This window comes from Macaca fascicularis, chromosome 7 (assembly GCF_037993035.2).
Source record: "Macaca fascicularis isolate 582-1 chromosome 7, T2T-MFA8v1.1".
In the NCBI taxonomy this organism is placed as follows: Eukaryota; Metazoa; Chordata; class Mammalia; order Primates; family Cercopithecidae; genus Macaca; species Macaca fascicularis.
Genome location: NC_088381.1, coordinates 161,720,678 through 161,736,918, shown reverse-complemented (window position 1 = coordinate 161,736,918; position 16,241 = coordinate 161,720,678). Strand labels below are relative to the sequence as shown.

Below are 16,241 nucleotides of genomic sequence, written 5' to 3'. Positions count from 1 at the left end.
GCCCAGGCCCCATCACAAACCAGATGAGCATCCTTGGGCAAGTTAAGCCCTCCCTAAGCCTCAGTTTCCCCATGAAATGAATCTCTTACTCCAGGCCTAGCTTCTTCAGGTGACCACTGAGAGAAGGGACAAGGAAATCTCTGTGACTGACAGTGCTTTGCACAAAGCATGATGCACTGTGGGAGGAATTGTGGGTTTGCCTCTTGCATTCCTAGAAGAAGCTGCGGTGGCTGGGCTTGACCACCTGGAGTGAGTGCACTTGACTCGCTTAGCAGATGTTTTGAGCTACTTCTGCTGCAAGAGAAAAGGGAACAGTTCACTACCAGACTGAGCTCGGTGTGTAGTCTCTGAGTAGGCCTGATCATTCTTCACATGAACTGCTAATGATCCCCTCACAGACCCTGCCTTCCCTGAACTCACTCAGTTATGGCTTTGTCCTGGAGACATGGAGCTGATCACCAGGCACCAGCTCTTCTGACTATGGCTCTGGGGAGGCTCTGGGGACATTTGAAAAGGCAGAAGCAATCAACTGGGCCTATGACAATGACCATAAATGTCCATTCTGGACAACTCCCAGCAAGGGCAGATCCAGGCTCAACCTTGGCACCCCTGGGAACCCTGGAGGGGGCTGGGCTACTGCCCCGTGGGGATGAGATAGCAGAATTGTGGCATGGAATTGGGCTACAGAGAGCATGTGGCTTAGACCAGGAGGATACAGATACTCAGGCTGGGGGCCAGAGCCCTGCTGAACAGCTTGAGGGAGGGAGGAAGTGAGACTTGAGCCAGGCCCAAAAGTACACCATGATTTCAAAACCCCAGCAAATGAGCAAGAGCCTTCTCGGAGCCTCACTCCCAGCCTTCCTGATCCCTTATATGCATAGGAAATGCATAGGAAATGCATAGGAAATGCATAGGAAAAACCGCTTTTGGGGTTAAGGGCCCTCTGGAATGAGCTTCAAATGGCTCAATTTAAAGTGTTCAAGAACCACTGGTGTGTACCAATTTAGTGTAGACACCACCATCATCACTACCACCATTGCCATTACCATCACTGTCATTGCCACCCCCATCATCATTACCACTATCACCATCACCACCACCATTGCCATCTCCATCACCACCACCAATACCACCTCCATCATCATAACCACTATCACTATCACTACTACCAATATGACCTTCACTACCATCATCACCTCCATCACCACTACTGTCAACCCAACCATCACCACCACCATTACCCAAACCATCACTATCATCGTTACCATCATCTTCACCCCATCATCATTACCACTATCACCATCACCACCACCACTGCCATCACCACCACCAATACCACCTCCACCACCATCATAACCATGATCACAATCACCACCACCATTATGACCTTCTCCACCATCATCACCTCCATCATCAGTATCACCATCATCACCACTGTCAACCCAACCATCACCACCACCATTACCCTAACCATCACTATCATCACCACCATTATTAGCATCATCAGTGCTGCCACCATCACCATTACTACCTCCACCACCACCAAAACCATCATCACCACTACCACCACCACCTGATTACCACCAGCATCACCACTACCACTACCACGCCATTACCACCAGCATCACCACTACCACCACCACCCCATTACCACCAGCATCACCACCACCACCACCACCACCATTACCACCAGCATCACCACCACCACCACCCCATTACTACCAGCATCACCACCACCACCACCCCATTACCACCAGCATCACCACTACCATCACCACCCAATTACCACCAGCATCACCACTACCACCACCACCGTTACCACCAGCATCACCGCTATCACCACCACCCCATTACCACCAGCATCACCACCACCACCATTACCACCAGCATCACCACTACCATCACCACCATTACCACCAGCATCACCACTGCCACCACCACCACCACCATTACCACCAGCATCACCACTGCCACCACCATTACCACCAGCATCACCGCTATCACCACCACCCCATTACCACCAGCATCACCACTGCCACCATTACCACCAGCATCACCACTGCCACCACTACCACCACCATTACCACCAGCATCACCGCTACCACCACCACCCCATTACCACCAGCATCACCACTACCACCATCTGCTTCATCACATTTTGCATTTGCCTTTGCCCACACTGAGGAAGATTGCAGAACTCACCCCCTAGCACTTCCGTTAACTGTCTGTGCCCTGATCAAAGAGATCAGTCAAAGCTTGACCGGGCCAGACTGAACACACTTTCTTGTTTGTCCAAAACCGCCCTGACTCATACCTGTTGTCCCTGTTTCATCGTTAATAGCTCCCCTCTTTCCCTCTCAACTGTGCCCCGGTTTTCATGACACCCGAGTTGAGAGCACGTCCAGCTGCTGATTAACCCCTCAAGGACTAAAAGCCCGAGGATGCTAACCAAGAACAGAGCTGTGGGCTTCCTTCTGACACTCTCACGGAGCAGGGATGCTAGCTGGAGGTTACACCCCACCATCACTGATAACTAATGGTGTCCCTGCCTCCTCGTCCCTTGCCTTCCCTGTCCCCTCCCCGCACTTCCAGGAAACCACTGAGAAAAGACGAAAACGGCACCAGCGTTGCTGAGTATCCCATGAGTACTTCGCAGAGCAACAAAGGAGTGGATGTGAACAACACAGTGGTGTGAGTCTGCAGGCCCTGGACCCGCTGGCCAGAGGGACACCTTGGTGGCACTGGTGGACATGGGAAAGCAGGTGGACATGAGCTAACTCTGAGCTTGTCCAGGACTTCATTGCCTCACAGGACCCGAGCCTCCCGAAGGAGAAACCATTCTCTTCCCAGGCTTGCCCCCGGTCAGCCTGCGGGCCAAGGCAGCTCGGACACCAGGCTGAGCCCGGCTCATGCTGCATGCAGCACCTGGGCAGTGTCCCCACCCCAGGCCCTCCACATCCTCCTCCCTGTCTGGTGTCTGGTCTGTTGACTGCCCCCAGCTGCTGTCTAAAGCATGCGCACTGGCGAAGCCAGGGGGATCTGTCTGTCTGCTGTGGCAGGGACGCATCCCCCTTTAGCCAAAAGAAAGATGGTCCAGGGCCCACTCCCTGCCGGAAAACCTCTCCTCCCAGGAAGCCTGCCTGCTCCTCTGTTCACGTTCTCAACAGAAGCCATCGGCACAGCCAGGAGACAGACGTCCCCTTTCAAAGGTGCTTCCCACACATCTGTTCATCGCCCCATCTGCAATTGTTGTCAATCTTCAGGGCCTGCCTTCTCCCTCCTATCCCCACTGACACCCCACCCTAGGCTCCTGACTGCCTACCACGGAGGGCTGTGAGCCCAGCCTGCAAAATCCCCTCCTGAGCAGACATAGGAGTGCGTTTACACTCGGGGGCAGTGTCTGGCCTTCCAGGGGGAAAACGACTCACTGAACCCGCGGCCCAGGGCCACCGGGCAAGGGCAGAGGCCACTGCACCTGTCCTCAGACTCATGCCCACACTTGACCCCATAGGAACCGATGCATCTATGTGAGCCAGGCCCTGCCTTAGTCGGCAGAGGCCACTACTTGTGCCAAATCCGCTGTGGGCATGCTGTGCCAGGCTGATGCTGGCCAGGCGCTGGATGTCCCCCACGGTCCCCTGAGGCCTGACTGTTGTACTCAGGCCCTCTCCCAGAGTCCTCCATCCTCTCCCCACTTTACCCTCCCCGAGCCCCAGTCACCAAGAAGGAGGTATTGTTCTTCCAGTGTCTTCCTATCAATGTCTAAAGAGATCTCATGCTATAGAAGCACTGAGCCCTCCAGTGTGGTTGGAGGATCAAGGGATGAAATGGGACAGGAGGAGAGGAGTCCTCCAGGCTGGTAACCCCTGCCTGGTTGGCCTATCTCCCAAGTGGCTGCCTTCCCTGTGGGCCACATCAGGAAGCCCATGGAGACGGGATGATTTTGCATCTCCTGGAAAATGAGTGGGAAACTCCCCACCGCGCCTACATATGTGCTCAGAAGGAACCCAATGCATTGAATGGTTCCAGTGTCGAGCCCTGTAAGACCTAATTTGCCTCCTAAACCTCCAGTGTACTCCTCTGGTAGATGTTTAAGCTACAGATGAGACTTTGAAGTCCAGGGAAGTCAGACACACCTGAAAACCGGTCCCCATTTGGGCCGAACCTTAAAATGCCCATTGTCCTAGAGTCCTAGTGCCCACGGAGCTGCCTGTGTGTCATTGTCCTGCCCAGGTCAGCAGGTGCAGGCTGAGGACAGGCCCAGGGCATACCCGCCCATAAAGGGTTTTTCTTCTTTCCTCATTTCCTTCTATTTGAGGACTTGTTTGGGGTTTGGATTTGAATTTTGCTTCCCCTGGACACCTGGGCATCAGCATAGTGCCCCCCCTGCCCCTGGCCTGGCTGGTACTTCACAGTGCTCTTGAGGTACGGAGCCAGGTGACAAACAGGCCAGAGGATGTGGGCCAGCAGCAGGTCAAAGGGGGAAACCCAGCAGACCCCCCCCAGGGCACTGTCCCCCACTGCCTTCAGCCTCCTGGTGCCTGCTGAACCCCCAAGCTGTGCCCTAAGCAGACACCTGGGCAGGACCCTAGCCCTAAGCACACACCACCCTGTGCTGCAACCATGAGAAAGTGCCCGTGCCTTGGGCTGTCCAGAAGCTCAGAGTGATCAGAGGGCACCTTCTGCAAGAGAAGAGGTTCCTGGCTAAGGGATCATGGAGTGCTGGGCAGCCTGAAGGGGCTGGGCACAGCCCAGCTTTACACACACTCACCTGGTCCCATCATTCCCTACCTTGGCTTAAACCTAGGAAGCCTGGATTTTGCAGTTAGCCTAACCTTCCAGCCCCAGGCAAGGCTTCCTGGCGAGGAATCAGCTGAGCCATCACCACGCTTTGGGGCCTGTATCCTCTTCCCTGAGCCACTGACACATCCAGGGCTCTGGTCTGCACATAAATTCCCTCTCAGTTGGGCTTGTAAAATCCCTTCTCACTCCAGTTAGCAAAAACCAAGGGAAGAGCCTAGTTTTTTAAAAATACTCACTTAATACCCACACCCCACCCCAAGCCCAAGACCGGCCATTCAAAAAATAAGTCTCATGGCACAGCAAGGAAGACCCACTAGATTTTGAGCTTACGAGACATAAGCGTACTTAAAACCATGCCAGCCTAGTATTTGAGCTTAGAACTTTTATCTAAAATGAGCCGGCAGTCTCCAGACACACACCGATTCTCAGGCTAGTCCAAGCCCTGATGTCAAGAATGAAATGCACTTCCCTTCGCATTTTGTCAAATAGATCTTTTCCAGCCATCTCGCGGTTGACCCCAACTTTGGAACTCAGATCATAGGATCTCCCAGAGGTTTCAGGTGTTCCTAAGAAGCTTCTAAAGGAAGTTTTGGAAGAAAGACTAATAGGTGTAAAAATATAAACATATATATTATATATAGCTATATATATTTAAAGAGATCTCGACATATATATATATATATAAAAAAATACAGCTACTGTACTCTGCATCTGTACAAAGTATGAGTTAAACTGCCCAGGTAGTGTGAGATACGTTATGCATGAATGTGAATATCCTGAAATCTGCCTTCTTAGCAATGTGCCGCGTGTACTGGGGAGGGGACAGTTGCTCCTGGGAGTTCTCTCAATGGGCAAATGTACAAGTCGATGCCGTCTTATCCACCAACAAGCCATTAAGGTTGGTTTCCTGCTAAGACTTTTGTACCGGAAGCAAGACCGGCAGCACTGGGGGTGTCCATATGCCACTTACGAGGCAGAAAGCACCATGACTTTTTTATTTTCAATAAAAATATAGAGATATCTGTCAGTTGTCGTTTGTGGGGTGGGGGAAAGGAGAATGCGGGCCTGAGGAATGGGGGGATCCTTCTCTGGGGTCCTGCTATACTCCAGGGCTGGGCTGGGGACTTTCTGTGGGATATTTCTGTATGTTTTATTCCAACGGCCCAAGGTCGGTATTTATGGGGATTTCAAAGGCCAATTCTGTCCCTCATCTTGCCACCCACCGCCTTGACTTTTGACTTAATTGAGAATAGGGCAACCAACCTTCCCAGTTTCCCTGGGAGTGAGAGATTTTCCTGAACCCGGGACTTTCAGGGCTGAAACCGGGGATATCTGGGGAAAATGGGACCAGAAGGTCACCCTAAGTTGACAAGTGCTCACGGGAATCATAGGGAGCAGGAATCAGCCGGCCACACCAGCAGGGTGACGGTGGCCAGGGTCGGCCTCCTGGATGTCTACCCCGTGTGTAGACCTCAACACCCACGGGCTGCTCTGCAGAGCCCCCTTACCTGGACAGTTGCATGGAGAGGGGAGGCTTGCCCGGCACCCCTATGCAGAGGGCCCCAAAGGGCACAGGCCCCCCAGGCTTGAGCTCCCGCCACCACCCCGCTACTTTGTTTTCCCGCTCCAGGCTCACCCTCAGGCAAGCTTCACAGGAAGCAGCCATGGGGAAGCGCTTCCCACCTGATGGGCCAGGAGGGATGTAGGAAAAGAGAAAAAGTAGCCCCTGCAGCATCGTCATCCTCATCTTTGGAGTGAGGAGACGGGTCAGAGATGGAGCACAATGGTCAAGGTCAAGCACATACCAGGAAACAGGGATGGGGCTGGGGGTTGAACCCAACCTGGTGCCTCCAAGGCCCGGCCACTGGGCACAAGCCAGGGGCCACAACCCACACTCTATGCACTGTTGAGGCACTGCTGGGCCCCACCCACCCCCACCTGGGTTCCCTGGGGCTTCAGAGTTAGCTCAGTGAGAGACAGCTAAGAGTCCTGTGGGCCCAGAGCTGTCAGGCAGGTTTATCCCCCAACTGGGCTCACAGGCCAGGGGACAGGGGCTCAGTGCCGGAATGGAGGGAAGGGCCTGTGTCCCGGGCATCAGGGACGTGGAGGGAACATGGAAGTTCTTAAAGGCGCTCCTGTTATAAGCACCCCTTGCACCTGGGATTCTGTGAGCTGCCGTTGGCCTGCATACAGTAGACAGGCAGTAGAAGACAGCCATCGTTACAATGACTGTCACTGTTGTCCTTAATGAAACAGCCTGTGTGATAGCGAGGGCTCCTCTGTCCACTGCTCCCTCCTGGGGCCCGCCTGAAAGCTGGTGAGGGTTCAGTGGGACATCTCAGGCCTCACACCCACTCCTGTGCACGCCCAGCCCAGGCATCCTCAGCAGCAAGCCCGGAGGCCAGCAGGGAGGGGCAGGCATATGTGCTGTGCTCTGCCTGCCTGTGCAGGGGTCTGGGAACGGGGACCCAGGGCCAGCCTGGGAGAGGGAGGTGGTGATCGGCTGAGCTCCGGGGGCCATCAGCACACAGCTGCAGTGTCAGAGCCCTCCTAGGGGCCAGCCCAGTGTCTCCACCTCACGTCTCTGGGGACTTTGGTCACTGGTGACAGCTCCTATGACCAACATGACAAACCAGGCTCTGGCCGGCTTACAGCCCCATGTCCCGCTCTGGGGTCCTGCTGCTGCTGCCTGTGAGGTGGGAGATGCAGGACCCACAGGACATCCCTGCCCAGCGCCTGGCAGGTGGCAGAATTACTGTCTTGGATGCATGGGAGCGAGTGATGGCAGGAAGACTCTTGTTCCTGCCTTCCCTGCACATGATACTATGGTGTGACATCACAGAAGACAGTTCTGTGAGCCTGAGTGAGCTGCTGTGCTGGCTTCGGGTGGAACCTGGCTCAGTAACATGGCCGCGATGTGGCCTCACCTTTGGGCAGACTCACCCACAACACCACGCTCATGATAGCCCCCATTGAGTCACTGGTTTCCTGTTCCTCTACCATCCTTCCACTTAGGAAGTAGCTGACCAGTCATGTGACACATGGAGGATGCCCTGTCTCCATGTCTGGCACAAGTGGTGTCCACAAAGGTGCCTATGGCTGCCTTTGTCTGGGAGATCCAGCTCTGTGAGCGCCTGCTTGTGGGGGCAGGTGGAGCCGCACTCCCAGCCTGTCCTCCTCTCCTCTCCGTGCTCTCCTCTGGGGCTCCTTCTGCTCTCCATCATATGTTCATCCAGTCAGTCAGTCCCCAGATCCTTAAGAGGCTCTGCTACAAGCCAGGTGCCACACTGAACACAGGGTTCAGCTTTGCTGACCCGAAGCCCCAGCTGGAAACCTCAGAGGTCCCCAGCTCCTTTAAACTGGTGGGTCCCACCTGGGCCCTCCCATTTGCTCTCCAACCCACGTCCACTTACCCAGCCTCTCCCCATACCATCCCCTACTTCACTCCCTCTCTCCACCTGCCTCAGGCTTCTCCTCACTCCACACAACCACCGCCTGCCCAGCTGAGCACTCAAGCCCACCCTGCTGGCTGCTGTGGACCCATCTTTAGTCTAGCTGCCCTGGGCCCCGAGGCTTCCCCAGCCGCACTCCTCACTGCTCACCCCACCCCACGCCCCACCATCCAGCAAACCACACTCACTGCCAGCCTCGTGTTCCCACCCCCACCCCTTGGCTGGGCGTCGCTGTCCTTGCCCAGCTCACCTCTCCCTCCAGGTTCTGCCTGGCCACCACTCATCTGCTATCCAGGCCCCCTTCAGAGGCAGCCTCCTCACTGAACACACATGGAACATAAACCCACTCGTGCACAGAGCCGGAGGAATGCCTTCTCTCCCGGGTGGCACAGACAGCCCTGCACGCAGAGCTCCCGCTCTCTGCCCTCTCTGGTGGATGTTTCCAGTCGGTTATCCTCTGCGGCCTGAGCCTGGCAGTCCCTAGACAGAGGCTGTTCACTCATATCCCAGTGTTGACTGGGGACGGGGGTGTGTCCTGGGGATACAGAGGGAAGCAAGACAAGGCCTCTGCCTCCAGGGGTAGGTTGGTGGTGCCAATGGCCCCACAATGTGCACAGCGACAATGACACCAGTGTGGAGATAAAGGGACACTCAGGGCCAGCTTCCCAGGGCTTCATGTACTTTGTTTCTTTAATAGTCCCTGCAAGCCTAGTAGGCAGGAAGGTTACCCCCACAGTACAGATGAGTAAACTGAGGTTAAATGGCTTACCAACAGGGGAAAAAAGGAAAAAAAAGCAGTTAAGGCACAGAGTTGCAATTCAGACCTAGCTCTGTGTGGCTACAAGTTAGTTCTAGGGTCTTCCAACCCAGACAGGTCCTTTTGGATTTGAAATGGTCCATTCCAGCTGGATTTATAGCCAAGCATCTCCCCGGCCGTGGGAAGCACAGAGGAGCTGCAGTGAGGGACCCGCGGGTCTAACAAAATCACTTCATAGGTGACTTCTGCAAGGCTCTTTCCCTCTGAGCCTCGGATTTCTCACCTGTGAGGTTGGGGGAGATAAACTCCAGTGGCTCTTTTTCTGATTACCACCTGTGCCTGTCTTTGAGCACGTCTCATCATTCTCTATTCTATCACCTGAGTTTATTTTCAATACAGCACTTCTCACCCCCTAAGAACAATTGCCCATCTGTGTACCTGCCTTTCTCCTCCCATTACAATGTAAGATGGTGGGAGCAGGGGGCCTTATTCATCATCAAATATCCAGCCCTCCAAACAGCCAAACGTGCTGGGCATGGGAAATATTTGTTAATTAACAGTGGGTTATACATTTTACACAGTACATACAGGCATAAAGGAAAACATAGCATTTTATTTCATGTAACTGTCCAGAGTTCCTACCTCATTGGGTGTGAGGGGGGAGAGGAATAAAAACCCTGAATTTGCAAACTGATGGCATTGCAGCCTCTTCTGGTTTGACCAGAGTCTTTTGGGTGACTCTGTGTCTTGTAGATAGACCCTTAGTCATTGAGGCGTCTTCCTGGGCCTGCTCCCTGTAAGAAGCACCCTCAGGTTACCCCTGAGCAGATGTCTGTAGCCTGGTTCAGGGGAGCTGGGCTCAGGCCACATGGCATCTTCTGGCTTCTCACAGGTCTCTGCTGCAGAGGGGCTGGCCTGGGCTGCTTCCTGGACAGGTGACTGTGGGGCTGTGCCTGGATCTTTCTAGGTGAAGGGTGACTGCTGCCCCCACCACTCCAGTTGCACATGTCCAGGCTTAAAGCAGCCTTCTCCTCCTGACTGCGGCCTCTGCACGTGTCCCGAACGCCCATGGGGACATCTGAACTCTGCACACTCACCTGGTTCAGGGAGGGCTGTGGATGCTGCTCTTCGAGGTTTACGTGCCACCATCTTCCGGGGCTCCCTGGGGCTTTTTCAACTAGGCATCTCTGTAACACCCTCACCCGCGAGAAGACAGGTAAAGACATGGCCACCTGGCCTCCCAGCGCCCCCTGAATTTGTCTCCCTTTTCCTTTTGCTGACAATCCTCTGCGGTCCTGAAGAGATGATCTGTCTGACTCCTTATCCTGTCTGCCAGAATTTCCCCTACACCCCAACCTCCTCCTGCCCCATGAAATCCATGCAACTAGACCAGGGCACATGGTTTCCTGGAGAAGAATAAAGAATATATCCATTTATTATTTTCAAAATAGTATCCCCATTCCAAACCCCATCATGTGTTCACACCGAAACGCTGGTGTGAAATCCAAATGCTGGCAGAACGTGCCATATGGAGGAGGATTTCCCGGTTGCTCATTCAAACACAGACACGTGGGGAGCCGTGAGTCACCACACGAAGCCAGCAGCGTGGGAGCACCACGCTCAGAAGAATGGGAGCCAAATGCCCATTGCAAGCTGTGATTTCATTTCAGCAAAACACCAGCTGCCACATGGCATTACAATGTGAAGAATAAGTGGCTGTGTGACTGCAAGGCATTTAACACAGAGCCAGGCACGCATCAAGTAGGGTGTGCCTCATCAAGGTTAGCTCCCATTCTTGTTTGGGATTCCCATTCTGTGCAGGGTACGTGACACATCATTCCCTTCAGTCCGTACAGGAGAGAGGAATTACCATCTCCATTCTGCAGTTGATGAAACTGAGGCTTAGTGAGATTCAATGACTTGCCTGTGGTCAGAGAGCAAGTTAGCAAGAAAGTCCAGACTCCAACCCTGAGAACCAACCTGGCTGCAAAGCCCTGTCTGGGTTCCCCTCTACCTGCCTCCCCCACCCGAGCCCAGCATGGGAGTTCAGCCTCTGCGCTGCAAGCTGGAGGCCCTGGGCACACCCCGCTGTCCGCAGAGCCCCCCACGCCCTGCACCCCCCCCTGGGCAGAGTGATTGTCCTCACCTGGAGAGTGTTTCTGTCCTTCATGCTTGATTGCTTGCTGGTTCCTTTCTTCTCCAAGTGGCCACTTCAAGGAGCGGAAATCAGGGCGTCTGCCAGGCAGCCCTGGGAAGCTCCCTTCTCCACCCACCTGCGGGGAGCCTGTCTGGGCTGCATAATTAAAAAGCCAGCTCTTTGTTCCTAAAACAGCCAAATCTGTGGCTTCCATAAAGGTCCTGCACACCCTGCAGGGAAGAGCTGGTGCCAGGGGCTCACCTTGCCCCACCCACCTGACCTCAGCTTCTCTGAGTGAGACGAATCCAGGACGGCTGTGGGCTGGAGAGAAGAGCCCGGGCCTGAAACAGGGTCAGGGCTGATGGTTGGCATATGGAGGGGCAGGTGGGGGCAGAGGAGTGATGCCAGGGAAAGGAAGGGCTGCATGGGGGCAGAGAGCACGGCTGAGTGGCGCTGGGTACATCCCACCCCTCTTGGCCCATAATACGGGAGAGCCAATCTAAAGTGGAGAGCAAAAGCACTGCCCTGCAGGGCCAGGCAGGTGAATCAGTGAGAACACCAGGCCTGGTAAATCAGCCCAGAGGTGGCAGGATTTTTGCCCACGGGCTTGTGGGTTGTTCTTCTTGCTTTGGAGGCTGAGATCAGTGGCGGGAACTGAGCAAAGATGGAGCCTGCATGTTACACTGGAGGTATCCAGACCAAAAGAAGAAATTAGAAATTCAAGCTCAGCAAAGAAAATATGCTCTGGGCCAGGGCCAACCAGCAGGCTGCCAGTTAGTAACTTGTGAACTACATGACTCTAGGTTACCTTGGAGGTCAGAGGAGTAACAAGGGACTCCTTATCATTTAACTATTGGTAATATGTAATAGCTCAAACCTGGGCTTTGCAAGTAGAAATACTCAGACTCAAATTTTGCTCTATCTCTTACTGAATGATTCCTGCAATTATTTAATCTCTCCATGCCTCCCTTTTCCCATTTCTAATATGGGGTTAATAATAGAAGTGTCTGCCTCACACCATTGTTGTGAAGATTAACTGAGGTTACTATATCAAAATTGCTATATATGACAGGCTCTCCTATTGGTCACTATGATTACAAGTAATTAGGGGCAAGTTTCCTTAGGGCTGGGTAAACTCTCAATAGGCCATATCTAACATAGTTTATCATCACTATCTTTATTTATTTATATTTTGAGACAGAGTCTTGCTCTGTTGTCCAGGCCGGAGTGCAGTGGCAAGATCTCAGTTGGCTCACTGCAACCTCTGCCTCCTGGGTTCAAGCGATTCTTGTGCCTCAGCCTCCCAAGTAGCTGGGACTATAGGCATGCACCACCAAGCCTGGTTAATTTTTGTATTTTTAGCAGAGACGGGGTTTCACCATATTGGCCAGGCTGGTCTCGAACTCCTGACCTCAGGTGACCTGCCCGTCTCGGCCTCCCAAAGTGCTGGGATTACAGGCATGAGCCACTGTGCCCAGCCCTATCATCACAACCTTCTACTCATAATTATTATTTCTCCTAAAACTACTATATTAAGTGGGAAACTAAATGTGATTTAATTCGTAATCCAAAATTTTTTTCCATGTACATGAATTCCCAAAGCAAGGGGAAAACACCTGTGTCAGATGGAGTGATAAACAGAGATGCCAATAGCATTGAGCCACCTGAAAGAAAAAAAACCCTCAGATTTCTCTACCCCATGCTTCTGGCACATTTTAGCCAAAGGAGCCTAGACCCCAAAAACAGGGAAAAGAAATGAACACGTGTTGAGTGAGGCCCTGTGTTGGAGGCAGACGGCCTTCAGTCTTAACGCTACTCCCGCCAGCTGCATGATCTTGGATAAGGCACTTAACCGCTGGGCCTCAGTTGCCTAACCTGCAAAGTGGGGATAATAATAAGGCTTATCTCATCCAGGGGAAGGGGCTAAGGAATAAAAATCATGTATGTAGAGTGCTTTGTATCTAGTAGATGCTCAATAAATGGTGGCTATTATTGTTTCTCTTGGATCCCCTTTACCTGAGGCTCACCACTCATTCCTGTCAGTGAAGGTCTGGCCAGCCTTTTACTAATAACACATCAGCCATCTCCCAAAGCATTCAAACTCCATAAAAACACGGTTCGGTACTATTCCACTGGGTTCCAACCACTCCCTTCATTCTTCTCAAGAACCTACCATTACTGTCAAAACACCAATTTTCCCAATATACATATTTGCCAATCAGTTCTATTAAAGAAGTATAATAAACGATCTGCATTGTCCAATTAATGCCAGAGGCCCAGCTCATGAAAGAGATGGGAGCACCCATCTTCTCTGATCCAATCCAGTCTTATTTGGCCTGTTGTCACTTGGAAACAGAAAGGAATCAGCTGCAACCACTTGGCCTCTGATGAGACTCTTCGGGAAGAGATTTCCTGGAAACATCCTGGTATCAGGCTGAATGACATGCTTGCTAAGAGATGGCACACAGTGGAGACTGGATGCTCTTGGCTACTGCCATGTGCGGGCTCTCCTGGGTATGGTAGGTCTTAATCCTGAGGCACTGCCTGAAGAAAAATAGCAAATGAGCCTGCAGCTGTGAGCTGTCCCTCTGTGCTCTTCAGGAGGCAACCAGTCTTCCCAGGGGTCCACAGATTCCAGCGCAGTCTCCCAAGTAGCATCACAGTTCTCCACCCATTTGAGCTTTCCATCACCCCAGGAAGATGGGTAGACAGCTCCATTTTACAGAGAAGGAAAAACAGAGGTCCAGGGAGGTTTAGTAACTTGTCCAAGGTCACCCAACTCATAAGAGGCACGCCCACTGTGAAAAATCATTAAGAACAGAATCTACACATTTGGAGATTTGGGCCGATTCCACCCTTGGGAATCTCAGTGTGTTCTGCTCACACACTGAAACCAGTAAGGTGCTATGTGGAAAGGAAACCAGTCTGTACTGTGGCCGTTCTCCATGCCAATAATTAGTGCTGGTCAAATCTGGATCAGGTAAATGTTGCTGAGATCTATCTCCCTGCCCTCCGTTCTGCATTTGTGGCCGTCACCTGGGGATGACGTGTGCTGTGGCAGAAGTTCATATGGGCAGCGGCTGGGAGCACAGTCCTTGGGGGTCGGATAGCCTGGGTCAAGTCCTGGCTCTGCCCCTTACTAGCTGCATGACCTTGGGCAAGTAGCTCTACTTCTCCAGGCTTAAACATAAGAATAAAAGGAATAATCAGTAACTTTTAACAAGTGCTTACCATGTGCTAGGTGTTGCCCTAAGCCCTTTTCTTGCATTTGTTCATCATCTCAACAATCCTCTGAGGTAGAACGTGTGTCATGGCCCCCATTTTACAGATGAGGAAACACTAATATGGAAATCCCAGTGCCACTGAGGTGGTAAGGAAAATATATCCACAGAAGGCCTGGCTCCAGCTCAGTGCCTTTCAGGAGCCTTTACAGAGGTCAGAGGTCAGCACACTTTTTCTGTAAAGGGCCAGATGGTCAATATTTTAGGTGTTCTGAGCCATACAGTCTCTATCGCAACTCTGCCTACCATTGTAGCACAAACTCAGCCCTACACAATATGCAAATGGCGAGTGTGACTGTTTCTACAAAAACTTTGCAGAAACAGGCCGTGGGCTCTATCAGACCTGTAAGCTGAGGGTGCTGACTCCTGCCTTAGGTGGATGGGTTCTCCGCCTACTTATTAGTGCCAATCTTGCTAAACTTCCATAAGTCCCCTCTCTTCCTTTTTTCTTCTAAGTGCCTGAGCCCAACTTGTTGGAAGCTTTTTGTCCCCTCTCTCCCTTTTTTCCTTCGAAGTGCCTGAGCCTGACTCATTGGAGGGTGGACATAAGGTTGCAGAAGAAGATGAGGACACTGACAAGGGTGGGTGCAGCATAGGCTGGGGAAGCTCACTAGTTTCCATCAGCCAGTGAAGTGGCAGGGCGCCAGTAGGGACAGCATTTGGGTCAGTTTGGCAGGGAAAAGGGTCCTGGTTCTCAAGAGCAAGGAGAGAGATTTGCCTGGGAGTGACCAAGACTCTAGGTGAAGGAAACAGGTCCAGACCGTCGGAAGCATTAAATGGGGGCCCCAGTCAAGAGTGCCAGGTTAAGGGTTCGTCTGCCGCTTGGGGAAGATGCAAATACAAAGAAAAGTTCAGGCAGAAGTCCATTCAAAGAACCGGGCAAAGAAGAGGGAGTGGGAGAAGAAGATGTGGGTAACTTTGGACTTTGTCTACTGGTGGGATGGGACCACCAAGATCCTGGCTGCCTGGGGCAGGGTGGGCTCAGGACTAGCCAAGAGCCAGGCCTGCAGCTGAGCCCAGATGAGGATATCAGTAGAAACCCTCACAGGGGAAGCAGCCAGAGGCTCCTCCTCCTCCAGAAACCAACGCAAAAAAAGAGAATGTCACATGCAAAGCTCCTGGTGCCTGTGGGGAGCTCAAGAAAGGCCTCTTACTTAACTGAATCCATTCATTGGATAGACATTAATTAAACATGTCCCGTGTGCCAAACCATGGGGAGACAGAGATAGCACATATGCTCAAAGCTGTCACTGTTGACAAGCGAGATAAAGAAACGCACAACTTGACTATAAGACAAAATGTTCACGGAAGCTCAGCCAAGCATGACTGTGACGGAGAAGGGTTCTGACCAGGGAGAGGCCTTTCAGAAGAGTCTGTTAGGCAGATACGAAGAATGGTCACTTTTGTACTCTCCACACGGAGCCTGAATGGTCCCCTGCAATTTGTATAAGGATGAAGTTTTGAAGATCACTCTTTCTAGAACTCATATGAACAGTTAAACATCTGAGGGCTTGTTTTCCTTTGAGAAGCATTAAGACCTCAGAGCTCCCAGAAGACAAAGGAAGCCTCTTAATAACGAACATTAAAAAAAAAAAAAAAAAAAAAAAGGTCTCGCCCTCAGAGTCCTTCCTAGAGGCGGACTTCAAACAAATTGTGTATTCCTCTCATCAAACGGCCTGAAAGAAAGCCTTTTTCTTCATAATTTCAGTTTCAAGAGAAGTTAGAAGCTGTAGAGCTTTAGAAGGAATGGTTGTCAGGAACTAAACTCTAGCTCTATAAACTGGTTTTAAAAAACCCCAGGCTCACAAAGA

The 16,241-nt window shown here is 52.2% G+C and overlaps 1 protein-coding gene across 3 annotated transcripts in view; it reads left to right on the top strand.

Annotated features, from left to right (window-relative positions):
• Positions 1-5,821, top strand: part of PRIMA1 (proline rich membrane anchor 1) — a 71,162-nt gene extending 65,341 nt beyond the window's left edge. For all 3 annotated transcript variants that reach the window (XR_012416085.1, XM_045396913.3, XM_045396912.3), the window contains one exon: positions 2,593-5,821. Coding sequence is in view for 2 of the 3 variants with exons in the window: in XM_045396913.3 (XP_045252848.1) it covers positions 2,593-2,695 (103 nt within the window). In the remaining variant the exon portion in view is untranslated. The remainder of the gene's footprint in view (positions 1-2,592) is intronic.
• The last annotated feature ends 10,420 nt before the right edge of the window (positions 5,822-16,241 follow it).